We start from the raw sequence: 25,799 nt of genomic DNA, 5'->3' as shown, positions 1-25,799 counted from the left end.
TTTATTTTAAATAAAATGTAAATATATGTCACACCGCAGTGGCGTTTTTATTCCAACAGTCGCGAACGCAAGTACACCCCTGCGAGGTGATTGAGTAAGTGAAAATCGATTAACGTGTTGGCTAAACAATTAGCCAAACTAATTTACCAACTAGCTGCTTTATTGATTATGCTTTGTTGTAAGCTACGGATTAGTTAATACATTACTTTCACTAATTCAGAAAACAGTTCAACCGTGTAAATGCCAATGAAACTAGGCAGATTTACACTTTTTGCAAATTATTGTTCGGTTTACTCATATCTGATCATATAGCCGGCAGAGTAACTCTAATTGATTGGAACCAAACACGTGTGGAAAATCAGATTCTATGCCGTGCCTTAAATTCACGGCTGATTAAAGCGATTAAAAATGTTTGCTACGATATTAGCCTACTAAATCACTCGTTCGTTTTGCTTTTCCCAACACAACAGCCCCGCCAACAACGCGAACTTCAACTACTTTCGTTCTCGTTTGACACCAATTGGTATTGGAGCCCACCATTGGACACCACCATATGCCCCTGTGTGGGTGCTTACATATGTATGCCACCGGCTCAATCAGTTGCCAATAGAAAGATCGCCGGCTGCGATACGTGCTCCACTTAAATAGCAACCGCTCTCGTTGCCCGGAACACAGTTTACACACGGCATTAGAAGCACGAGTATATGGGACATGAAGTCGACAGTGTGGCTCCCTTTGCTGAGTAAGCTATTCCAAAACAAAGCCGTACTGCAAATCTAATACATTTTATTTACCTAAACAGCCTTCATTTGTAGAAGTGCCAGTTCCAACCCAATATTGGGTCTTTTTGATTCCACCTGCCAAGTTGTAAGTGGAGAATGTCCCAATAAAAACGTATCCTTCTGGCTCTACTCAAAGTAGGTACGAACATGATTAAATAACTCATTAATACAATAACTTATTCCACAGTTCCACCCGAGAAAACCCTATCCTGCTGAATCCCCTTGACCTAAATCCGTGGGACTTCCAACCGCCACGTCCTTTGAAGATACTCATCCATGGCTACACAGGCTACCGTGACTTCGCTCCCAACTCCTACATCCGTCCCGTACTCCTCGACCACGAAGATGTGTACGTTATCTCCATTGACTATGGACCACTTGTGCGATATCCCTGCTACATCCAGGCTGTTCAGAATCTTCCCCTAGTCAGTCAATGCCTGGCCCAGTTGATCAATAACCTGGTGGATCGGGCGATCGTCGCAAACGACCGAATCCACTTGATAGGCTTCAGTTTGGGTGGACAGGTGGCGGGGCAGACGGCCAACTATGTGAAGAGAAAACTGAAGAGGATCACTGGTCTGGATCCTGCGAAGCCCCTCTTTATCTTGGGACCAGATTCAAGAAGATTGGACCAAGGAGATGCCGATTTTGTGGACGTCATACACACGGATGTTTTCGGTCGCGGAATTCTGCGCGCCGCTGGTCATGTGGATTTCTATCCGAACTTTGGAGCCCAACAACCTGGCTGCATGGAGGAGAACATGCAAGATCCTGGTAGCTGTAATCACGAGAGGGCTCCTCGCTTTTACGCCGAGTCCATCAATTCCACTGTGGGTTTCTGGGGACGGCAGTGTTCCGGGTGGTTGGTGCAACTTCTTTCACTTTGTCCCACAACAGGAGCTCAAGCTCTAATGGGCTATCATGTCTCGGATGAGTTGAGGGGCTCGTACTTCCTCCAGACCGCAAGTAAATCACCCTTTGCCCTCGGAAAAACGCCGGATGTGGACAATAGACAGACCCTGGCCAAGTTCCATTTGAATTTCGATCACAATGAAATCGACAATGACTACGAACCACAGTTGTTGGAGGCATTTCTTGAGTTGGAGGCAGTAAAAGTGGTGGACAAAATGGATGAAGCCAATTTGGATAAGCAGTTGAACTGGATCGACCGCCCGGAAGAGGAACCTTTGTCCAGAAATTTTATTAATTAGGTAATTTATGCAAAATGTAATATATGAATGCTTTAAGAATTATGTAAATAAAGAAATTGATAATCGGAGGAAGAATCGTGTTTGTCTATTATTTAAGAATGAGTTAAAATCAATGCTAGAAATCCATAAATTTTCCAATTATCAGTTCAAATCCACTTTATGTTCTCAGCTGCTCCGCGACGTTGTTTTTATTGCCAGTTTCTAACACCCATCCCCACCCGCAGCGACCTTGACCCGCTGAGTCTCACCCACCATTGGCAGCCTTGACTTTTTATCGCCTGCCAGTATTGTTAGTCTTTTTCAATGGGCCCTCATGTTCTATGCCATTTTCAATGCTAGGCCGTGCAAATTTAATGGAATTGGCGTTAGAACGCGAGCTTAGAGCAGTTTAGACTTTAGTCATGAGCAAATACAGCGCACTGATCCTACTATTAACAATAATCTCCGGTTTCTGCAAAGGAGAAAATCGAACGCGTGGCTGGCTGCCAGAGTTCTGTGTCTTTGGCGAGCAAAAGTGTCCCAATTCCCGAGTTTCGTTTTGGCTTTACACCAAGTGATAATAATAATTACAATAGTTAACATAATCTGGAATAAGTTTTCTTTACTTTCCAGCCAAACACGCGACGATCCCAAACAATTAGATCCTTTGAATCCGCAAAAGAATTTCTTCGAGCCGCGCCTGCCACTAAAGATACTCATCCACGGATTTATAGGAAATAGAAACTTGACACCAAATTTGGAAGTCAGGGATGTGCTGCTCCAAACTCAGCCTGTTAATGTGATATCGGTGGACTATGGAACATTGGTTCGATGGCCATGTTATTATCCTTGGGCCGTGAATAATGCACCAATTGTCTCTGAGTGTCTGGCGCAGATGATAAACAGTCTAATCTCAGCTGGCATCAGCAGACGTGAGGATATTCACTTGATAGGCTTCAGCTTGGGTGCCCAAGTGGCTGGGATGGTGGCCAACTATGTGAGTCAACCTCTGGCTAGGATTACTGGACTGGATCCTGCGGGTCCTGGCTTCATGATGCAGCCCTCGCTGCAGCAAAAACTGGATGCCAGTGATGCCGACTTTGTGGACATCATACACACCGACCCGTTCTTCTTTTCCATGCTGCCTCCAATGGGTCATGCCGACTTCTACCCCAATCTCGACCAGCTTAATCAACGGGGCTGCAGTTACATCAGCAACTGGAGATTTTACAACTGCAATCATTACCGGGCAGCCGTCTACTACGGCGAGTCTATAGTCTCGAGAAGGGGCTTTTGGGCCCAGCAATGCGGCGGATGGTTTGATTTCTTCTCGCAGCGGTGCAGCCACTACTCCAATTTGCCTAATACCCAAATGGGCTACTTTGTCTCAGCAGAGTATGATACTAAAAATTAATTTAAATTATATTATTATATAACCTTTTACATTTTCAGTGCCTCGGGCTCGTACTTTCTCACCACCCACGAGGTGGCTCCTTTTGCCAAAGGACCTCTGGTTGAAGTCGAATTTGAAGTTTCGGAACTTCGCAATTTCACGGAAATTGAATTAAGATAACATGTAAATACGGTTGATTACTGCTTGAGAAATTATTATATTTATTTTTGTACGGACCTGATGATACTACATTTGTTTAACCTAGAACTTAGGCGTTAACTTAAATTTATACAAATATGGAACAAGTAGGTGAACTGTGAAAAATCAAGCCTTTGTACATTGTCGACATGGATTAATGGTTCAGTATAAGTTTAGATCTCTTCCGACAAACACCTTTCGTATTCTCTTTACCTTTTCAACAATGTTTGTACAAGTTTTTATAAAAAATAATCAAGAGTATCGGCAGGCTGCCTTAATACGCGTTAAAGAAGACCACAAAATTTTTGATATAAAACTTGTGTTGAAGAAACACACCCAAATTCCAGTGGAACATCAAAAGATTATGTTTTTCGATACCATCCTCAAGGACGAATACCTCTTGTCGAAGGTGGCGAAGAAATGTAAAGCCGACCTCTTGGCCTTTCACAATAATGCGCTTTTCAGTCGTATCCAGTTTTTGGATAGTTTGGAACGCCGCTGCCAGTCAATGCTGAAGCTAAACGACCAGGAAGTGGACATGGAGTTGCCCAGTGAGGTTGGGCCGCAGATCGTCGGATTGGCCGGTGGGTGCTCAACTGCCATGAGTTCGGAGCAAAGTACAAGTGGCCTCTCTGATATGAGGAGCTCCATTATGGCATCCATGAGTTCAAGGCCAGCCTGCTATCGTCGTGGCGACGCGAATGCCTGCATGTCCGAAGACCCATGCGAAATTAAATGCTGCGAAGGGGATGAAGATCGTCCTCCGTACGCTAGGGTAATGCCCGAAGATCGTCGATTTGGTGTAGTAATCACCCATGAGGAGTGCCCCCGCAACTGTGATTTCAATTGTATTTTAGAGTTCTTGGCAGAGGCATTCCATACTACGCAGGACGTCGCCTCCCTGAGCTTCAGTCAATGTACTCCGGTGGCTGAGTTCGACTGCTCCTTGCTACTCGTTGCCGAGGACAGTGACTCCAGCGATTGGCTCCTCCGGGTAGCCCAGCCCATGTGTCCACCGTACAGATGCACGTCTTTCATCAGACACTTTGATCTGGTGCGGTGCACATTTGTTATACCAATGGTCGTGGAGCGGGAGCTCTGCAAAGTGTTTCAGATATTTGAAAATCAAAACTGCGGCCTTGACACCGGAAAATGGTGCGTGATGAAGAAGACCCCTTTGGATCCTTGCTCAGATACATATGCATCTAAGGTAATCTTCCCGGATTCCGTCAACTATGAGATCATGGCTTACATCGACACCGAATCAAAGAGCTACATTGAGCATCATTGCAGCAAGATAAAGTATATAACGTGGCATCTGCCTGTGGAATTCAGCTACGGCCTAACATGTTCGAGTACATAAGACAACCCCGTTATATGTATTCGATTTATATGCTGCAAATATAATCAATATCGTGTTTTGGTAGATTTATAATGCTGTTGCAACTGTCGCTTTTCTGTCGTATTTAAATACCAAAACAAAGTCGAAAGCTTTTCACGCAAAGCAGCGAGCTTTTGCGCACCAGCGCGAACTTTTGGGCAGCCCCAAAAACGAAAGACTTCGGACACGAACTCGGCAGTCAGTGGCTCGCCGGAGCGCAATCAAATCGCACGTGTACGCGAACTTCGGGCGGTGAAAGCCGACTTCGATTGGTAGCCAATCTCTTTCAAAGACCTCGCGTGCCCGCAGTAGTAAAAGAAGTGTGGTAAAACACAAAACTGAATCAATTTCTGCGCAGAGGCAGCCGGAATTATGCCTCGCCAGCTTTGCCGTCGTCTTGCTGCGCATTGAAATCGAAATCGAGTCCAATGACCAGCTCTTAAGCTGGTGCCCAAGAAAGAGTTTTGCACTGTTTTGAGACAGCAGAGTCGCCGGTCAACGAGCAGGCCTTGACCCAAAGCCCAGAAGAGTTCAGAGTTTCAGCTAGATACCAGTTATAACCCAGTTATATAATAGCACTTGCAACTGCAATTGAAATTAAAAGTAGCGTGAATTCGCAAAACATAAAAGCCGAAAAAGGAAAAGCATGTGGTTACAGTGTGTGTGGAAACCAATACGTGCAGACTTTTGGCTGCAGCTGCTCACCGTGAGTTTTACACTCTTACGCCTGGAATTCGCCGGTTCGTATATGTTGTGCTAAAGAAAAAAACCATAAAGACACAAATTTAAGTTAAACTTTTACTTTCGCCCCGGTTGGCACTTCTTTCTCCCCAATATCTTTCGTTTGGCCCTGTCATTGTGTCTGCTGTTTCTGTTTCTGTTGACACTTCAAATTGGCGTCGTTTTAAATTTCATTTTTAACTAGTTGCACAATGTTTACCAGCATTTTCTTCTCCCGACTTCGACCTTGCCTCATATCTTGGTCAACAACTTAAATATCTTGAAAGGCCTATCTTCGAGTACCAAATACTTCACGGGGCTCATCCCACACAATACTGCTGCCTTGTCATGGTGTGACTTTTATAATCTCACGTAGCCAAGTTAATTAATTGACCCGACTACCGATTAAGTCTGCCCCCGAAATCTCTCAAGTTTTAGGCACTCAATGTATTCATATTTTTCTGTCCCTGCACCTTGACACGTTTAGTAGCTTTTGCAATTTATTTAGTGCCTGCCATTACTTTATTGCCCCCGTCGAAGGTGTCACACAGGGCGTATACGCGTTGCCGGGCTGCGTGTCATTGTCAAGTTTTGAATTCAGAGGCCCACGGGCATCAGATGATGTAGAATAACAGCTATTGGAGGGGACTGTCATTAGGCCAGATTACTGGTTAATGAACCCAAGGAAATCCGAACAATTATAGCCGTAAAGCAGGTCAACTATACTCGTATGTTCAAATCTAGAAGCAGTTAATTATACCCGTTACTCGTAGAGTAAAAGGGTATACTAGATTCGTTGAAAAGTATGTAACAGGCAGAAGGAAGGGTTTCCGACCATATAAAGTATATATATTCTTGATCAGGACCAATAGCCGAGTCGATATGACCATGTCCGTCTGTCCGTCTGTCCGTCTGTCCGTCTGTCTGTCCGTCCGTATGAACGCTGTGATCTCAGGAACTACCAAAGCTACAAAGTTGAGATTAAGCATACAGACTCCAGAGACATAGACGCAGCGCAAGTTTGTCGATTCATGTTGCCACGCCCACTCTAACGCCCACAAACCGCCCAAAACTGCCACGCCCACACTTTTGAAAAATGTTTTGATATTTTTTCATTTTTGTATTGGTCTTGTAAATTTCTATCGATTTGCCAAAAAACTTTTTGCCACGCCCACTCTAACGCCCACAAACCGCCAAAAACTGTGTTTAAGACTCTCCTTCTCCCTTCCACTAACTGAGTAACGGGTATCAGATAGTCGGGGAACTCGACTATAGCGTTCTCTCTTGTTTTATATTAAAACCAGTGATGAAGAAATATTTTAAGAACTGTGCCAACATGATTATCTAATTAAAAACGAAGACATGCAATGTATTTTGCCAGCACTTCAAAGCCTTAAGGTTGTGACACACAAATCTCGATATCGATTCGAAGTCAATTGGCCAATAACACCCAACGTAAAAACCAAGCCAAACAATGTCCGTGACGCATGGCAAATAAAAAACACAAAAACCCACAAATAAACAATGTCAAAAGCGAGCCAACCCAAAATCATCTTTCACTTAGCAGGCGATGAGTATTTCGTGTTTCGCGTCCAACTCTCTTTTCTCCTTCCGCATTCGACGGCTTCCGTTTCGGGTCTGATTTGTGTTAGTTGGACAGTGTTTTCCGGCCAGCCCCATGCTCCCAAAAATTTCCCCACGAAGTTTTCCCGCCAAAAAAAATATAAACAAACCCAAAAAAAAAGTCATTTAATTGGCGTGCGTAATGCACGAATGGAAAAGAAAATAGAAAAGGGGAGGAGGTGGGTGGCCTTACATAAGATGGAAAAAGCAGCTCACGAAGTCCGAGATATGCGATTGTGAAAAACCAATGAAAACAACTGAAAAGCTCAAGACAATTGAGGCATGACCGCGACCAGTGCCCATTGCTAAGTGGGCAGTAGGGTTACAGAGAAAGAAAAGGATGTTAGTCCTACGTAGGGGTTAAATAAAAACAGGAATTGGAAATACGTAAATGGTTGAGCTAACACCCATTTCCCATTCATAACTCTCTCACAATTGACTGCATTTGTAGCATATCATTTTCTTTGCCTGTATCGCGGTTATCGGTGGGCGGTTGAGTGGCATTATGCTGCCTTCTGTGATGTAAAAATACGCTTGTTGCATGATTAATTCAACCAGCTGCTGGTCTAACGAACACTCGTCATCGCAATGGGAGTGAAACAAGCCGTGTTCACTGTGTCGCTGGGGTATATACATGTATGCCATTTATGCCCTATAAGGCAGCTGATATCTTCGGGTATTTCCAGTGGCCACCCAACCGGCAAGAGTCAGCATCTGCAATAGTTTCGTAGACCGGTTGCATGACTTTCGGTTATCGGCTAACTACAAGCTAACTTCAACCGCAAGTGGGCCAATTGCTAGTCAACATTTTGGCGCCACCAACTGAGCTGAGTTGAAGGCCGATTCTCATGTCTGCTGCGTTAGATTTTTAATTTGGCCATTTAGATTCAAAGCGCACTTGGGTTTCGTACGCATGCGGTGAGCTCAACGCCACGGACAGGAAAAATAGTTGGAGCTAGCTAATGGCTGTTCCAAAAATATCAGTACCTGTTTACTTTACTTTATTTCATTACAGCTCGCCACACATTCGCCAATCTCCTAAAGAACTTTGAACATTGTAGTTATAAATATTATACCCAGTTTGGTTGAACAATATCGTATCGTATTACATATTGTAGTTTGTCAGCTTAATTTAAAGATAACTAAATTAGGTGTGAAGATCATAGATGCGTATAATATTCGTACTGTAATGGAAAAACCAGGCAACCTAACCACACATGTGAAGCCACCCATCACAATTGTGAATCCAAACCACTTGGCGCATATCTGTTCGCAGGCAACGAGCCAAGTGTCAGATAAGCCGATCTCAAATGGTTTTTCCTTGCCCCATGAATCGGATGCATAAATTACGCATACTCATTCCGCATCCAGCTCCAGTTATATCATGAGCAGCGCGTTTTGTCAAAAATAAACCCAGTCGTTGGTGGCAAATCGCAAACAAAGAGCAGGAGGCCACAGAAAATAGCGTCACTTCCGTTTGGCTCTGACTTTTACTTTCTGCGACCGAATGTTGCTGCTGCAACTGCAACTGCAACAGCAACAGCAATTGCATGACATTTGCAGCGTGCCAAATTGCAAGCATTCAATGTCGCTGCCAGCGGCTTATGTAATTAAATGTAATATCTCGCAGAGCGAAACAAGTTTGTCAACTAAGATCTTGTATCTTGTATCTCACATATCCTCCATACAGCTGCTCAAAATGCGGGAGTGGTGGCAGCTGCCGTGGCGGCTGGACAAAACCAAACCCAGGTCTATGTGACGGATTCTTGCCTGCAAAAGCCCTACCGCTGTCCTCATCCGAAGATTCAGTTCTATCTGTATACGAGACGCACCCAGGAGCAGCCGGAGTTCATAGATGTCCTAGATCCGAATGCCCTGTACTACACCCACTTCAATCCACGCCATCCCACCAAGATCATAATCCACGGCTTCGGCGGCGGCAGAACTCTGAGTCCCAGTCCGGATCTCCGGGAGGCGTACTTTAGTGTGGGCGAGTACAACATCATCATAGTGGACTACGCGGATGCCGTTAAGGAACCATGTTTGAGTCAGATGGACTGGGCTCCTCGGTTCGGCAGTCTGTGTATCTCCCAGCTGGTCAAATACCTCGCCCGACATCCACGTGGCGTCCAGCCGGACGATCTGCACTTCATTGGATACAGTGTGGGTGCTCACATCGCCGGTCTGGTGGCCAACTATTTGAAGCCGGAGGAGGGCAAGCTGGGCAGGATCACCGCCCTGGATCCAACGATATTCTTCTATGCCGGAGCCAACAACTCCAGGGATCTGGATACGACCGATGCCCACTTTGTGGATGTCCTGCACACCGGCGCTGGCATCCTGGGGCAGTGGCACTCCAGTGGTCATGCGGACTTCTATGTAAACGGAGGCACCAGGCAACCAGCTTGTGTGGGATCGGCGACCTTGTTTCGTAAGTAAACTTAGATTCAACGAGATATTATATATACTACTATTACTTACTATACTTTTATCCCCCAGAAACGTTGGCTTGCGATCACACAAAAGTCACGCCGTACTTCATTGAATCCATAACAACAACTCGGGGATTTTATGCGGGTCCTTGTCCAAACTTGTTCTCCTACCTAATAGGTTGGTGTGAGCCCAAGGACTCGGAGTATGTGCTAATGGGCGAGCACTGTTCACACAAGTAAGCTACACCTTTAACACAGATTCCTATATAAATAATTATTAATATACAATAACTTTTGACAGAGCTCGAGGGAACTATTATGTGACCACCAATGCCAAGGCGCCGTTTGCTCGCGGATTTCCGGGAAAAGGACGATCCAATGGGGAGTACCAGGGAGTACGGAGATAATGCTGTTCGACATGGCGAGATCGTATAATGTGTATTTGAATCGATTGGAAAAGCGCCTCAATTTATGCATCTTTTACAGCGTAGCACTCATGTGATTTTAGCTTGTTTCCTAATTGATACCTATTTATTTCATATTTTTGTTATTAGTTCTAAATGCAGCCATTTTTTCGTTGGGACTTGTACAAATAAATAGTTAAGTTTTATGCCGAAAGTCGCTGAGGAATAAAACAACTCACTTGTTTGGCATAATTTTAACATGTTCGTTTTATTGAATTCCAAATACATTTCATTAGGCTTAATTTTGTTGTGGCTTAATGACCGTCATTATCATGATATTCATATGGTTTTCTCATGCAAGGACATTATATCTTTACTTCTGGTAACGAAATTCAAGTGGTATTGGTGTAGATTGGTAGATTTATTCTGTTTTCAAATGATTAGGGGTTTTAACTCTCCATTATTCGGTTATGTTTTTTAATATTCGTTTTGTTTTTCGTTTTTTTTTTTTGGTTTAATGAGCATACACTGAAATATATAAGTATTATTTTAATTTGGTTTAGCTACCATACAAATTATACAACATGGGCGGGTGTTGCCAGAAAAGGGATCTCCGATTGCGTTTAATATTCATAATTTTGATTCAATACGTTATATTGTGTATACAGAACTCTCAGTGAACACAAAGAATATTTTGTTACTAATTATATACACGGTTTAAGTATAGCGGTAATATCGTTCTACATCTTTTAAATATTCAGAAGACTCTGTGGAGGCGATTCTTCAGCCCCTTTGTCATTTGATTAATGATTAGAAGATAGTTTATGATTTATTTTAATAGCATATATCTGGTATTGTGCGCCTATATTTCTGTATGAAAGTATATGCATATCCTTCACGCTTCCAATTTACCTTCATGCACAACATTTAAGTTTGGCTAGTAGTTAAAATACCCTAGATGCGACCTGTTCTTCTGTGACTGGTTATGGCCAAAACTGATGGTTTAACACTATTAAAGTTGCGCTCATTTAGGTTTAAGTTATGCTTCGCTTCGACTTGGCTTTATGTACACTTAAATTACTCACAAAAGCATTTAATGATGGCATTCAACTACGAGATACGCTTTATTTACAAACTGTTATGTCAAGTGATTTTGATTACGTTTTTTTTTTTATTTTATATCTTAGCAAGCAAAAGTTTAACCGTGGCTTTCTGGTTAACATATTTATGTTATTATTGTCCACACAGCCCCGAGAGCTTGAGTATCTCTCAAAAACAAAAAAGGTAAATCAAATCGAAGTCTCTATTGTTATAGTCTCCAGATTAGAAGAGCCATACTCAATTGAAGAATCGGATTTATATACAGAAAGAATTGTACACTATCCTAATATTACACATACGCCCCAATGGCCAACATTTTTAAATGCCTGCGCGAGCATTCGTTTAAAAATTTGAGCCTAAAATACAATCATAATGGTAAGTAAATAAAACTGATAGACCAATGTAAATATATTAACTATTAACTAGACTTACTTCACTAGGTATTGTCGCTTTCACAAGCAGTATTGTTGTCTTCAATTGGAACTTTCATCCAAGAACATTTAAAATTGTAATATATATTAGCTATTTGTAAGTGGCTATACGAGTATCTGTGTGATTATTTATTCGCTGCGCTGTACAAATTACGGTATTAGAATTGACTCTTTTAGTTAGAAAATGTTCACGTTTTTAATACATAGTGATTTAAATGTGAATAATTTAAATTACCTTTATATAGCTATTTATAATACTGGTGGCTATCTTAATACGATCGGGTAATATACAGACGATTAGAAATAATTTGTGTAAATTTGCATATTCAATGGTACAGTGCGAAAGTAAGTGCGTCTAAATATGTATTTGCGGCAGTAATAGAAAACCTCAACTAAACAATAATTAAAATTTAACAACTTTAAGTAAACAAGTGGTGCTTCAAACTAATGAACAACAGAAAAACAACAGTGCATTTTGTAAGTTAAATTTGTGCATTTAAATCAAAGTGGTGCATAATAATGTTAACAAAAAGGTTTAAGTTACGTAAAATAATTTATTTACAATCTACTAGATATTTCAAAATTGGTTAAATTTATTACTTTAGAGAGATTTAATACTTCTTATGCAGTAATCATATAACTTTAATTTACTTAGGTTTACAAAATAATTAACGATAATGATAATGATAATTAGAAGTAAATTTAAATTTGATTGAAAATTAATTTATATAACAGTTTTAGGAAAGAACACTGAAGAAACCTAAACCATTTTAAACATTTATTTAAAGTATGCCTTAATATTATTTAGATGTAGTGAGCATATGAAGACCAAGTCTGAGGTTATATGCGCCTACGGCTATCTACTTAAGTATTATGTTTAGTACCTACATCATGCCTTGCTCATGTTATTTTAACACAAAAGCATACGGTGCATTAATATCAATGAACTAAATAATAATATTAAACATAAACAGCAATTAGTTAACAGAGTATTCTTATGACTTTTGATTAGCTAGTTCTTTTTATGGTTATCATTCGTGCCGAACATCAACAATTGCTTGGGTTTGATTAAAATGTTCTCTTTACACAGAAGATAATATCATCAACGGTAATAAAACTTGCAGTTTGCAGTTCAACAACAATCTTTGGCTATATATGTATATACGATTATACCGATATAAATATAATTATCATAGGCTTTGTGTGTGGATTATGTGATTTATGATATACACAAGTGTTGAGTATATATTTCCAGTTCTTTCCCTATCTTGTGTTGCAGTTTCGATTTTCAGAGCTTGTAAATAGAAATTCGCGTAAGCGAGACCCTAATAGTATATATGCTTTATAGGTCGATTAGGTCAGTTTTGGGTCAGTTTGTTATGTGGGCTAATGGTATTGGTAGTGGTTATCGGTATTGCTGTGTATGCATATGTAGTTTCTCTGTTAGGTACATAGTTTCATTGTGTTAGTGTGGCATGTGGAATCCCCTTATTCGCTGACAAATTCGTTACTCTTTAGTTATACATACATACACTTATATGTTTCTGTAAGGTCTCCTAGGATCCCTCCATCGATGGAACTCAACAAATACAGAGAGAATGGGGGAAAAACTTTAACGGCACACCAAGAACAAACAATATACGTCAAACGATTTCCGACTACAACTAAAAGCTATGATATATATCAGTGACCTATGGCGAACCCATTACTGCTGCTGGTATCCCTGCGGATCGTAGGACGGCATTTGTCCTTGCGTGTACCCATACTGGCCAGGATTGGTAACTTCCCCGTAGGTCGGTGGGACATCCTCCTCCGCAATGGGCGGAGCACCGCTGGCCATGGCGAAGGGATTGTTGGCCACGTGTCCTGTGGCGCCGTAGCTAATGGCACTCGACTGCTGCATTTGGCTCTGCTCAGTGTACTCGGGGGCACCCTATTAAAAAAGAAGATAAAAAAGACAAAATCCCTTTGTAGTTATACTATCATAATATTCTAGCTTCTAGACTTACGAATGAGGTTTCCTTCATGTAGTCGCCCAACATGCCCGCCTGGCTAGGATCCGTGTTGGTAATGGCACCTGGTGGTGGAGCCCACACCTTTTGCTCCTCGGCCGGAGGTTCCGCCCACGGCTGCAGCTCTCCGGAGGCAAAAATGCCGTAGAAAGTGCAGCCAACCAAATGAACACAGGCGGCCAGGGTGAAGACAGTGGTCCAGCAACCGGTGGGCTGAAACAATTGAATATATTTATATATGAGATATTTATCTATATGATACAAAACAAGTATCTTTGCTACAGAAACCAGCTAACATCCCTAACATATATAAATAATTTATAACTTACATTAGCCTGGATGAGACCATCAAGGGCATAGGGCACAATGATGCCGGCCAGAGTGCCAATTCCGTTCGAAAGACCCATCAATATACTGGCATAACGAGGAGCGATATCCAGGTGATTGACATTATAACCGGATATAGCAAAGCCACTGAAGGCCACGCCGCAAGTCAAGGCAAACATGGCACCCGTCTAAAAACGAAAACTCTATAGCAATAGAAAACATAAAAAATGAATCTTAACTTACCGCCGTTGATGAATGTGCAACAAATAGGAAAAAGAGGCCTTCCATACCGAAACCGCCGCAATTGAAGAGCTTTCGCACATTGGTGGTGGACAGGATTCCGTTCTTGCGCAGGTGATCCGCCAACATGCCGCCAAATGGAACTATCGTGGTCATGATCAAGTGGGGCAGGGAGCCCACAAAGCCCGCCTCCTCCACCTTAAAACCGAACTTGTGCTTGAGGAACGAGGACTGGAACAGCACCAGGAGGTAGAAGTTCCAGGAGCGGCAGAAGTTCGCCACAATGATGGCGTAGACCGGCATCGAACGCATCATCTCCCGCCATGGAGTCGTCTTCAGGGATGGCATCGTCGGATGAGCCGACTCCCCCAGCGACTTCTCGATGTACTTCAGCTCGGGTATACTGATGGCCGGATGTTTGCGCGGATTCTCGAAGCACAACCATATCCAGAACATGTACCATATGATGCCGAACACCCCGTAGGCGTAGAACGGCGCCTGGTAGCCCACGGTATCGGCCAGCAGCCCGGAGAGCGGTAGTCCCACCACCACGCCCGCATAGGAACCGGAAAAGGCCAGCGTCGCCAGTCGGGAGCGCTCCATGGGCGGCGCCCAGAAGCGCCAGATGCCATGGCAGGCTGGATAGGTAACGCCCTAAGGAAGATTGTGGAATATATGGATTATTCCAATAAGTCAAATAAGATTGGCAATTTCAGAAAAATGTCCTATTTCAGTCAGTTCTTTAACTAACTCTAAAAATATTCAGGAATCTATATTAAAAATATAAATTTAAAATATAGTTGCTTCCGAATGCGAATAAAGAAACATCCTTTTTACTAAGTATCATTCCTTCCCTTCCGAGTCGCAGAAAAATGACATACTCCCCAGTCCTTCGCACAAAGAAATCGCATTAAAATAAATGCTTTTGTTATTTTTTGCCCGCCCTGCCAGGACCCCCATCCCTTTGAGAGCTTAGGACATGTTTCCATTTCACATATTTGCTTTATCATAAAGCAAAATCTAACCCTCCCCATTTTCGCAACATCACGCAGCCGTAATCCCCGGCTTTGATCTGTGGCAAAATCGAATTGGGCAAGTTGTTAGGTTGGTTGGTTGGTTGGTTTGGCAACATACCTCGAAGAGTCCTTGCAGAACCCTCACGCAAATCACCACATGACCGTGCATCAGGGTCATGGCGAATGGCACGAAGAGATGCAGCGTGGCGGAGCTCACGATGGACAGCCCGAATATCTTGTTGGCCGGAAACTTGGAGGCGATGAAGCCGCCGGGTATCTGCGTCACCAGATAGCCCCAGAAGAAGGACGAGTCCACATGGCTCTCCACGGCGACCGTCCAGTTCATGAACACAGTCTGCAAAATTCCAGAAACACATTTCACGGCGTGAGTGACGGAAGCTTAACAATCATTAAAAACCGCTTCGGGCATTTATTAACGAGCGTCAAGCATTCAGAGTTTCAAATAGGTTTCTATGATGGGTGGCTGTGTGTGTGGGGGCGTGTCCTTTTGTGCATGTATGACTTTTGAGTCATACCCACCCATACACAGACACACTCCCTAATTGACAACAGCTTCTCGTCAAATGAAGCGAATTTTATGAATGAGGGATCCATCTCTCGAATTTATGAATGCTCATTTAATGCTGACAATTTAATGTATTTAATATGCAAGTTGTTAGGGAACAACTTTAACATTTTGGCAAATTTAAATTTATAAGAATTATAAAACAAGTACTTAGTGTTCCTAGTGACTACTCACCCCATTGTGCTCCCCTTTGAGCTTGGCCGCCGACATATTGCACCTCATGCCGAAGGCGATCATGAATCCCACGCAGGCCATGGTGGCGATGGTGTAGCGGGCCGGCATGCAAGGACACTCCGCCTTGCAGTACTTGTCGATCTTGCGGAGCGGCGGACGCTCGATCTCCTCGAAGGAGGCAGGCGAGTCGGGCCGGTCGTCGTCGTCGTCGTAGGCGTGGCCGCCGCCCGGTCCGCGGCCCTCCCGGTCGCCCCCCTCCATCTCCTCGTAGCCCCCGTGACCGCCATGATAGCTCTGCGATATCTCGAACTTCTCCATATTGGGCTTCAGGCTGTGGGAGAAAGTCAAACCAGATCCTCATTAAAATGTATCTTCATTCAGTTGGTCTAACACAATTTGTCCAGGATTGTTCCTAAAACCAATGCTGTAGTATATTGCAAACACTTTCTACTGGGGCATAATTCATGCCAATTAGAGCGGTTGGCTGGCCAAATCAACAGGTCAACGAGAGGGCGTGAAAACACAAATATTTTCGGCTTGTTAGCAGCAACAGCTGCCACCCCCTTCCAGCTTCGCCCACCGAAGGTGGTTGTTGTTTTCCCAAGGGTCCCCGAGGAATTGCGGTGACTTGGGGGAGGAATCGCAGGCAGAACTTATGTCCTGTGGGTGGAATGAAATTCAATTTCATTAAGTGCTGATAGCAGGGCTACGGGTATTTAAAGTTGATTGGAGCAGGTAGGAAGGAATCCGCAATCGCATTTCCAGATTTGATTTCCCAGTTTAAACACAGTTAAAAGACCTTGTCATCGACTAGATTGATGGATGTGTGTTAGCTGATATCTGGGCTGATAACTGGGGTGACCTGGCCACCAGCCAACCATTCCGAGCAAGCCATTAACCCGAGATAAGTGACACATCAACTGAGATATGGCCTCCTCTCACTCTGCTCGGCATTTGGAATTTTTCTTCATAAATATCCAGACAAAGTCCCCATAAGTACGCAATACAAACTAATAAGCAGCCACCAGCCGAAAACAAGCCACTACAGTGGATATAACTTTGCCGTCGTCGAAGTCGCCGCCTGTCACATAACTCAACTGTCTGCCGCCAAAGCTACCCTCGTCTGGTCACGCAGGACCTCCTGAATAAGAGCGCAAAAAAAAGGAGCTGAGGGAACGACTTATGTACGTCCTTCGAGCAACTTGCGCCTTGACCGACTTTAAGGCTGACGCCAATTTCATGCCCTTCGCCAAAAGGGACTGCGTTATGTCCATCGTTAGGTTTGTTATGGGACAAAAGAGTGTTCGATTACCATTTTAAGGTAATAAATAATATGCTCACTTTTGAATCAGTCAAGTAAAAATGAGCGGGCAGAGGACTTTAAACGTTTGGAATAGAAATGCCACCATAATTTTCACTGATTCTTATTTATTCTACATTTTTTTACTTTTATTCACAATTTTGTGTTTTCAATTTAGAACATCTCAGCGTCGGATTTTTTAGATATCACTTTCTTGACGACTCGCCAAACTATCCTTGGCGCTGAAGTTCCGCATTGATTGTCAGTAAAAATGTTGCAGACTTTTTGGCGCCGCCTAGATTAAGGATAACTGGCGCCACAAGCTGAAGGCTTTTGTACCATTCGCCTTTGACTTTAACGTGGCCACAAAAACGCGACCATTAGAGATGTAAATGGGGCACATTCACAGATATTTATAAATATATAGAGCTGTGTGGGGTGTATTAGTTTGTTTGCCTTGACAACTGTGATGAAGATGCTCTCGCATTCGCGGGAGGAGGTGTCTTGTCAGCGACACGACCGCGTTTTCAATGGCAATTCTAATTTCATTTTCACTGGCAAGGATAAAGGAACTCCTTGAGCACTCTCCCCCGACAAGGCATTTCAATTTCTTCGCGCCGAGTGCCACTCGAGCGCTTCAGCAGCAGGTCCTGTTGGCAACGGAAAGGAATACAGATACGGAAACGGCTCGCAGCTCGTAAAAATCAATTTCATTTGCCTTAAGCGCTGCAGCAGCCCTTCGTCGGTATGCAACACATTCCTTAATGAAAGCGATGTGCCACCTATTGTTCCAATTTCTAATTTAGCACCCAAGGTCCTTGAGAAATCAGACGAGGTGTGCCCATCAAATTGCATACCACACGACCACACACACATCCACATTCATCGAGTGTTTGCCCAATATGCCCCAGTGGCACGACTTTATTGCGTTTCGTTCGCAATCGAAGGTGCTGGAGTTGAAGTTCCCGGACACGTGCTGCCAACGTGCCCGGAATTCCTGAGGCACCGGTGAGCTCACCAGTCCGCATGCCACTGCACTATGGGGAATTTGACCTGTTTTTTTGGCATAAATGTATTTTTTAAAGTGTTTCAAATTTTGAAATTTTTTTTTTTAACATATTAAGAATTGATCAAAGATTTATAATCTGTAACGCAAATGTTAAATTAACAGTCCACTGTTAAAATTAACAGCTGTAAAGTCAGCTGTTGCAAACACAAAGCACATGCCATCGGAGAGCTTCTTTTTTTAGTGCTTACTAAAATTAATATTTCTTGAACCACAAGGCCTAAACCCGTCAAATTTGAAATGTATACTCATTCTTGAGGTGTGTACTATGTGTTTCTACTAATATGTTGCTTAGTTCGTGCGCGTAAACTTAACAATTTGTATATTTATCAAGTGATGTTCTCGTCCAACTTTCAAAATAAAATTTCAACTTTGAATAGAGTTTTAAAAAATTGTTCAAATTTGTTTAGTAAGTGTGTTAGTCCATGCTGTAGAGTGATTAATTCCCTATTTAGAACACATAGGTTTCATTTGCGAATTTTTGCGACTTTTCGCGAAAATTAAATTATTAGGTAGCAACCTCTCAATTTTCAATGCGGCCCTCCTAGTAGCGTGGCGCACGCATTGTTGGGCATATCGACGACAGTCTTCTTGAAATTAATCAAGGTAACTTATGGCATGTTTCATAACACATTTTTGCATAAATGAAAAATAAAAATAAATGAAATAAAAAGCTTTATAATACCCGGCCTGGACGGAAGGCAAGGACCGTTGAACATCATATGAAAACTACTACTGAAACGGCTCTGGCCTTATGACGAACAAAAATAAAAAATAAAATTTTCTTATTTTTCAACGTTAAAATAGATACTGAAGAATATATTGGGTAGAAAAAAAAAAAAATCGTAAAGATAGGGGGGCGGGGGGCTGATGTGGGCGGTTGTTCGAAGGCGGCGATACGCCCACTTTGCCAAATTGATTGTAAAGGTGTGTATAAGAATAGACAAAAAAATTATCATCGTATCTTAAATATTTTACGAGATATTAATTTATGCCAAAAAAACAGGTCGAATTCCCCATAGTGCACTGCGTTCGTTGTCGTTTGTAGTGAAAAGTCGAAAGTCCCAAGTCCAAAGTCCTTAGAATCCCCAAACCCCCTCTAATGACTTGTTAAGCATGCCAATAATTTTACAACTTTCCGGGGCGCGCGACACGTGCCGAAGTTTCGCGACGCCGGCTAGCCGGGAGTGCGTATCAATATCGGTACATATTTACTGCATTATCCTGGCATGGTCAAGCTCAGCCAACCACGAGCAGCGACCATCCTTGCGTTAAATTAAACTCGCTCCCTTTTGTTCTCTCGCAGGTCCATTTGATTGCAATCATATTTCATTTTGAGCCCGTCATGGGTGTACACTTGCCAGCAAAAATTTGTAGCAATATGCTTAAATATATACTCTAAAATTCGTAATATTTTTAAGACCCAAACCCTGCTGCCTGGTGTTACTGGAGTATATCATATCGCATCTTATTGACTCACCCGCCAAACACGCCCGTCGCCTTCTCCTTAAACGCCGTCAGACCCTTCATGGTGCTGCGCTGCTAGTCGTCCTGATTTTCCCAGACTCCTGTCCTGTCTCCGCCCCTGCCTTCGGATCTCCGAGTCCTGGTCGTGGTCCTGCTTCTCCTCCTGCTGCTGTCCTTTCGCCCAAGTCAGCGTCTGTTGTGCTTCGTTGCCTTTGCGCCGTTATCACTTGGGCGCATAAATGTATTTTGTTGCCTACTTCACGGCGGATTGCCGTGTATATAAGCGTGGCGAATCGGTGGCGGTTAATTTCCGTGAAGCCAGCACAAATTTGATGACTCTATTTTCGGGTTGGCTCGCTCACTCAGCGGGGGGGTTTTCACTTGGTCGCCATACAATTTGGATATTCGTGGAGTTTGTGCATTTTCATTTACAGTGCCTGCAAAAGAGATTTGTACCCGTCTATTAATGGGTCCAGCAATTTGTGTTCTGCTGCTGATAAGCAAAAGTCTCGGTCCCGTACAATTTCATCATTTTGCACATTTCTTGTAAGCCGCTTATGTTCATAAATTCACGAGGATTTCGAAATGCTGATGATGAGGGGTAACTACTGAGCCGGGAGAGCATTTTGTAAATATTTCTGGCATTGTGAGCTCTTTTGATAGCTTTGTATGCTCCATTTGGTGTGAGCATGAAATTTGACACCGCTTTTGGTTGGGGTAATCTCTATCAAAAGAGTTAGCGGAGGTAAGTTAATTGGAATTATTAGAAATAAAAGTTGGAAAGTGAATTTAAATTTAATATTCAATGTAGTTCATTTGGAAAAAAACAGGAATTTAGAAATTATTGCCACAAGTAAGTTTCTTAGTTGAGATAAATGTCAGCATTCTTCGGCGTTTCATACTGAATTCCCTAGAAGATTCCATTGGAAGCTCCTCCCCCAAAAACAGTTGTACTTTTGACCTTTAGCCACAACGCCTACTTACATGCCACACCAGAGTTACGTAATCCATTTCGTAGTTGGTGCAAGATTATATAATCGGCCTCTAGTTGTAACTTAAGCACAGATATTTTCGGTGATTAAATTGGCTTAAATTATGTTTTAGTAGGCAACGAAAATCGTTTAGTTTATTTTCTTTGTTGGTTAGGATATCACAAATAAGGTACACAGATAACAGATTAAATAGCTTGATTATTCACTACGCGATACGCTGCAAATGGAATACAAAAGGGATTTATAATTAGGAGAAAACTAATTTAATTATAAGTTTTTTAAGAATATATTAATATTAGTAATTTCTTAGAATTTATTTTTAACCATCCATAGATGGTTTTTATTTATTGATAGAAAGTCTCACATTTTCTGAGCAACACTCGCCCGCAAAAATAGAAATAAAACTAAAGTGAAAAACTTAAAACTTTGGATAAACCAATTAAGAACTTAGTATGTGGGACGACAACATCCAGACAGAGTTTGACCACGAGACCGGCGGCAGGTTGTCTATAGAACCGACGACGACGACGACGACGACGAGGACGATGGTGATCCGTATCCAACTCTGTCTGAAGACTGTGTGACGTCCAACTCAAAATCAGCCGCGATGTGGACCTCCACAACGCCAAAGATCGGCGGAAGACAGGTGGCGGCGGAACCTGGATACATAAGCTGCCATCTCGGCCTGGAATGTATCACATGCACGAGTATGTGCGGTGGGCGGAGTATGGGGGGGGAGGGGTGGGAGGAGCGTTGTATATACACTGGAAATTTTCAACCACTGGACTGTGCGAGATTTTCTTTTCAAGGGTATTACGAGGCGTTGTCAGAAAAACGTAGATTTCTCAACTTCTAGCCGCTGGCCAGCACTTTTTCGAAACACTTTCGATATTAGCACGATTATTCGGATATTTTGAACTATATTTTCTAATTTATTGATATAGTTTAGATGGGTTTTCCCAGCTATATACCCGCAGCTCCAGGCTCGCTTTTTGGCCTCAGCAGGACAACGCACGAAGTGAAACTAAAAGCGCCCGCATTCGCCTTTCTTGTCTGCCCAGATGGATGTCCTGCCAGCGGATTATGCTCCTCCGCAGCATAATCAACGCAACCGTCCCGTTCGCACCCGCTGTGGTGAAAAGCTCTCCAAACAGACAACAGCTGCGCAGGCCCAAGAATCCTTCGAGAGTCCTTCGTCCTTCGGCATTGGTCGACGGCGGATGGCAACTGTAGCAGTTGAGACTGCGGCCCGGTGTGGGGGAATGGCATGCCACCTGGCCAAAAAGGACCAATCAGAGGTCCTGGTACATGGGAATGTCCTCCTCCTGGGTTGGCATGCGAATCTCAGTCGTGCGTGAAATGCTATTAACATGTTGCCAGGCCATTTTCCATTGTTTTCCTCGTGGCACACAGACGTCCTGCGTCCTTTTGCCGACTTTTCATAGAATGTCAGCCATTTTGAATATTTTCCCCTGTCTGCTTGGTGGCTCAAAATACCTCCAAACTCTGTAAATTTTTTGGAAAATACTCCGATTTATGGATGGGCATTTACAAATGAATCGTGAAGTTTGACCAGCTATAAATAAGTAAGTCCTTTGCTCTCGCCTTTGATCGATTCCAGTAGGACGTGATGCTTTTTATATTCGCACATTTGGGAGCGTGAAATCTATCTAATGGATTATCATTAGTTACAGGGCACTTCAACGGTGACAAAACATGTCATTAATTTTATTAGAATTCTTTCATGAAATTTGTCGATTTAAAAGCTTATTTATTTAGTCAGTTTTCGCACCGAACACATTTCAGATTGCACTTTAAACTTGTGTCTTAAAATGTAATATTTTAACTTTAAAAGCATTTTTATTAGAAAGACCTTAGAAGCGTTAGATATTCAAGCACATATACAGCACATTAAAAACTATACTAGAGTTAGACAATTGTTCCTCACATTTCATTTATCGCAAGGATATACTAATTGTGCCGGTTACTTACCAAGTTTGCTAAGTAATGACTATGTGCGTAAGTCTTGCTCAACTTCACTATTCTCAATGGGCACTTTAAGTAGCTAATAATCTTGGTCATCGGTGTGAGCAACTGCCTCGATTCTCATCAACCGCATCGATTCATAGCACACAAAAAGTCCATGCCCCAAAGAAATGCCCGCTTCCGTTCGAAGTCCCATGCCAGGATCCCCTCCAGATGTCCTGGCCACGTTGCTAATACGACGCGTTGGCCTAACCCTCATAAGCATAAAGCAAACAGGCAGCAAACAGTTGCAACTCAGCCAAAAGCTATAATAAAGTTGCGGAAGTAAACAGCAAAGCGAAATAAACAAGAAGCAGGAGGAGGAAACAGCCGAGCTGGGAAATGAAAGGAAAGTCAACAAAACGGCAGCGGGATTTTCGCATTCGAAAAGGGATACAGATACAGATACATCTACGGGATGAGCCAGACTTCGGGGCAGACAGATTTCCACAGACAGGACGGCGGCACAATAAAAGCAGCCACATCAACAGTCGCTCATCTGCGATATTAAATTTCGAAAAATGCCCAATCCGTGCGCCGTTTTACTATTTAAACAAAGCGATTAAGGGTGCGCGGCTACGGCTAGCGGCTAAAAGCGCCATCCACATTGATTGACGTAAATGAAGAATAATCGAATTGCGAATTGCGCTCATAAAACTCTAAACTAAGTGGCGACGTTGTCGCTCGGATCGAGTGTCAGTCAGTGCCCATGGTGCACAGTGGAATATATCCTTGGGTAACCATTCAACTTGATCACAAACTCAAGGCCCCAAAAATGCCAGTTAAATATGTCATTCTTTTGGAGTAAAAACTTATTTCATACATGTGATTTTGTTATTATACATACAACGAATTTATAAGTTTTCATCATTGTAAATGATTCTTTAACACCCACTGTGCTCAAGTAGGAAACCTTAGCTGTTGGCCCGCTCTCATAAATTGCCAGCAAAAAAGTGTCAAACTTGAGTTGACAGTCCCTTCGACGGAGTTTCGTCCTGAAGTTGGGGAAGGACTTCCGCTGGCTTCCCAGTTTCCATCGCACGTCAGCGGTAATTAGTGCAGCTTCGGCAGAAAGTCGTCTTCAATTTCATTGCGCCAGCATAATCATCATTATCCTGTTGGGCCTGTTGTGTCCTTACCCACGCGGCGGTCTCCCGTTGTCCTTGCCGCTTGCACTAATTACAAAATAACTTTTGCAGCTTTGTCGACTCTGTGTACTTTTTTTTCGGGGGATTCCCCACGGTGTGTATGATGTATGGCTTTTCGTTGTCTGATTTATGAGTGAATTATGGGAATGGGCGTCTGCGGCTTACTGTCGGTGAAAGGGTTTCACGCGGTTTTAATTACCAGCCGAAACTGTGACGACTTTAAAAGCTATCGAATATCAGCGCGAAATCCGCAAAAGCAAGCGAGTGCTTTTCCCACCAAGTCGGGAAATTGATGAGCTTCTGTGTGAATCCAGCAGACCAATGCTGTCAATCCACATGTCCACCCACTCAATCACCAAACTAAACGCTGTGCTCGTCGATAAGCGTAGCATTTCGTATCCTTCGGAGGGGGGGAGGCTTGCAGGTCGGGGGTTAAGGGTGTGTTCCTGCCCAAAAACGATTTCTGAGATTTAATATTTATTTTTGTTTGTGTGCAAAAAGCTGGAAGCGTCTGAGATATGATGAAAACTGCGAGGGGAAGCGAGGAAACGGGGGATTCTAAGATGTCTGTTCTGTGGGAGATTTTTATTGTAGCATATAATATTTCTTGGATTTACAGAAACATGAAACTATCATATATTTTCCGTAGTTTTCTTCCACTACCCCACATGAACGGATGGCTTTACCCGTTCTAATTAGCATATGCCTCCATTTAGGCCAACTCCTTTGTCCGTCGCACAACAACAACGAAATCCATTAGGGTCATAGAAAGTATATTACATTTATTCACTCGAAATACATTTTTCTCTTCGCTTGCCGAACAACAATACGAGCAGAATACAAAAGGCGAAAAGCGTCAGTCAGTGCAACTTTATTTCAAGCTACAATGCGCAGGCAGCCCACCTACTGAAACACATAGCCTCCTATTTATTGCACTCAGAAAAAAACTGAGCAGCACAAAAAAAACACCAGAGGGTTTCAATAAATACAAAAAGCTACTTTGATTTTTCACGTACACATACTTAAAACAATTTGCAAAGTGTAAATATTTCTTTTTTTTTCTGCCCAAGTTTATGTAACATTTTTTCGTCGAGTGTAGGAGTCCTGGTGACAGGCGGCGGTATAACGGAAGCAAATGCTTTTGTCGCCCGGCGTGTGCCGCTTTCTGTTGTGGCGTTCGTTTTTTGAGTTTTACCCTCAAAACGCAGGGGTTTACTCATAAATGCGAGTCTGAATCTTTAGAATGCCTTGATTAATGTTGGCGCACGTTGGCTTTTACCCCTTCCACCGCAGGATAAGGGTGAACGAGAGCGGGCAATAAAAATGTTGTCACACATCATTTAGCAGGCACGGCCAGTCCGTGCTTTTCCGTTGCCCTAAATCGGTTTTAATACATTTATTATGAATTTTCAAACATTTCACTTCGCCATTGGACACCTGATACCCCCCTTTTCAGCTTTTCAACTGCCTCCACGAAGAAGAAGATCCGTTGCCATTGCCTGCCAGGCATCATAATGAATCTAATCACTTACGCTCGAGTGCATCAATTATGCTGCCATCAAGGATCGGGCAGCAGGACGAGTGGTGGGATGGGTCCGACGGGCTGACAAAATGACTCCAGGATGGAGTGACAGGCGTGGTGGACGCGGAGCCACCGGAACAGAAGCGACGACGTGCCCATTGTTAACTGTGGAAATTTGTTTGCTACGTCATCGCAACAACAAGCCCCTCAAGTTGATAACTTTATGATGCTGTAAACAGACATGTACACACATCTCTACACCCCCACAA

General features: G+C 43.0%; 5 protein-coding genes across 6 annotated transcripts; 4 read left to right on the top strand and 1 right to left on the bottom strand.

Annotated features, from left to right (window-relative positions):
• Positions 1-470: 470 nt before the first annotated feature.
• Positions 471-2,061, top strand: LOC26534499 (pancreatic triacylglycerol lipase). Its single transcript, XM_015199028.3, has 3 exons — positions 471-742; positions 803-917; positions 970-2,061. Exons 1-3 carry the CDS (start codon positions 712-714, stop codon positions 1,991-1,993), a joined length of 1,170 nt encoding a protein of 389 aa, XP_015054514.1. The 5' UTR covers positions 471-711; the 3' UTR covers positions 1,994-2,061.
• A 274-nt stretch (positions 2,062-2,335) lies between these two features.
• LOC6526566 (inactive pancreatic lipase-related protein 1) lies at positions 2,336-3,784 on the top strand. Its single transcript, XM_015197819.3, has 3 exons — positions 2,336-2,546; positions 2,606-3,367; positions 3,425-3,784. The coding sequence occupies exons 1-3, from the start codon at positions 2,395-2,397 to the stop codon at positions 3,543-3,545; spliced, it is 1,035 nt and encodes a 344-aa protein (XP_015053305.1). The 5' UTR covers positions 2,336-2,394; the 3' UTR covers positions 3,546-3,784.
• LOC6526565 lies at positions 3,723-4,998 on the top strand. The gene has a single exon (XM_002087639.4). The coding sequence runs from the start codon at positions 3,787-3,789 to the stop codon at positions 4,924-4,926; it is 1,140 nt and encodes a 379-aa protein (XP_002087675.3). The 5' UTR covers positions 3,723-3,786; the 3' UTR covers positions 4,927-4,998.
• Positions 4,999-5,084: 86 nt separating this feature from the next.
• LOC6526564 (phospholipase A1 member A) lies at positions 5,085-10,381 on the top strand. Its single transcript, XM_002087638.4, has 4 exons — positions 5,085-5,684; positions 8,978-9,718; positions 9,787-9,955; positions 10,021-10,381. The coding sequence occupies exons 1-4, from the start codon at positions 5,591-5,593 to the stop codon at positions 10,124-10,126; spliced, it is 1,110 nt and encodes a 369-aa protein (XP_002087674.2). The 5' UTR covers positions 5,085-5,590; the 3' UTR covers positions 10,127-10,381.
• LOC6526563 (vesicular glutamate transporter 1) lies at positions 10,363-21,907 on the bottom strand. Of its 2 annotated transcripts, none has more exons than XM_039370502.2 (9): positions 21,807-21,907; positions 20,828-21,052; positions 19,857-20,280; positions 16,011-16,341; positions 15,369-15,605; positions 14,238-14,888; positions 13,997-14,182; positions 13,665-13,880; positions 10,363-13,588 (listed from the first exon to the last, which is right to left on the bottom strand). In XM_039370502.2, the coding sequence occupies exons 3-9, from the start codon at positions 19,904-19,906 to the stop codon at positions 13,361-13,363; spliced, it is 1,899 nt and encodes a 632-aa protein (XP_039226436.1). In that variant the 5' UTR covers positions 19,907-20,280; positions 20,828-21,052; positions 21,807-21,907; the 3' UTR covers positions 10,363-13,360. The 2 variants fall into 2 exon arrangements, with proteins under 2 accessions (XP_039226436.1, XP_002087673.2); XM_002087637.4 differs by lacking the exon at positions 21,807-21,907 and adding an exon at positions 21,200-21,421.
• Between the last annotated feature and the right edge of the window lie 3,892 nt (positions 21,908-25,799).

Source organism: Drosophila yakuba, chromosome 2L, assembly GCF_016746365.2.
Source record: "Drosophila yakuba strain Tai18E2 chromosome 2L, Prin_Dyak_Tai18E2_2.1, whole genome shotgun sequence".
NCBI classification, from domain to species: domain Eukaryota; kingdom Metazoa; phylum Arthropoda; class Insecta; order Diptera; family Drosophilidae; genus Drosophila; species Drosophila yakuba.
This window is presented reverse-complemented; position numbering and strand designations above follow the sequence as displayed.

Bases quoted from the DNA above. Each gene is read 5' to 3' on its own strand.
- LOC6526564 (XM_002087638.4), top strand. From the start codon at position 5,591: ATGTGGTTACAGTGTGTGTGGAAACCAATACGTGCAGACTTTTGGCTG. The intron at 5,685-8,977 runs GTTCGTATATGT...TCCTCCATACAG, and splicing joins CTTACGCCTGGAATTCGCCG to CTGCTCAAAATGCGGGAGTG. The intron at 9,956-10,020 runs GTAAGCTACACC...AACTTTTGACAG, and splicing joins GGCGAGCACTGTTCACACAA to AGCTCGAGGGAACTATTATG.
- LOC6526565 (XM_002087639.4), top strand. From the start codon at position 3,787: ATGTTTGTACAAGTTTTTATAAAAAATAATCAAGAGTATCGGCAGGCT.
- LOC26534499 (XM_015199028.3), top strand. From the start codon at position 712: ATGAAGTCGACAGTGTGGCTCCCTTTGCTGA. The intron at 743-802 runs GTAAGCTATTCC...TTACCTAAACAG, and splicing joins AGTGTGGCTCCCTTTGCTGA to CCTTCATTTGTAGAAGTGCC. The intron at 918-969 runs GTAGGTACGAAC...CTTATTCCACAG, and splicing joins TCCTTCTGGCTCTACTCAAA to TTCCACCCGAGAAAACCCTA.
- LOC6526566 (XM_015197819.3), top strand. From the start codon at position 2,395: ATGAGCAAATACAGCGCACTGATCCTACTATTAACAATAATCTCCGGT. The intron at 2,547-2,605 runs GTGATAATAATA...TTTACTTTCCAG, and splicing joins TCGTTTTGGCTTTACACCAA to CCAAACACGCGACGATCCCA. The intron at 3,368-3,424 runs GTATGATACTAA...TTACATTTTCAG, and splicing joins GGCTACTTTGTCTCAGCAGA to TGCCTCGGGCTCGTACTTTC.
- LOC6526563 (XM_039370502.2), bottom strand. From the start codon at position 19,906: ATGAAGGGTCTGACGGCGTTTAAGGAGAAGGCGACGGGCGTGTTTGGC. The intron at 14,183-14,237 runs GTAAGTTAAGAT...TTTCGTTTTTAG, and splicing joins TTGCACATTCATCAACGGCG to ACGGGTGCCATGTTTGCCTT. The intron at 13,589-13,664 runs GTAAGTCTAGAA...CTTTTTTAATAG, and splicing joins ACATGAAGGAAACCTCATTC to GGTGCCCCCGAGTACACTGA.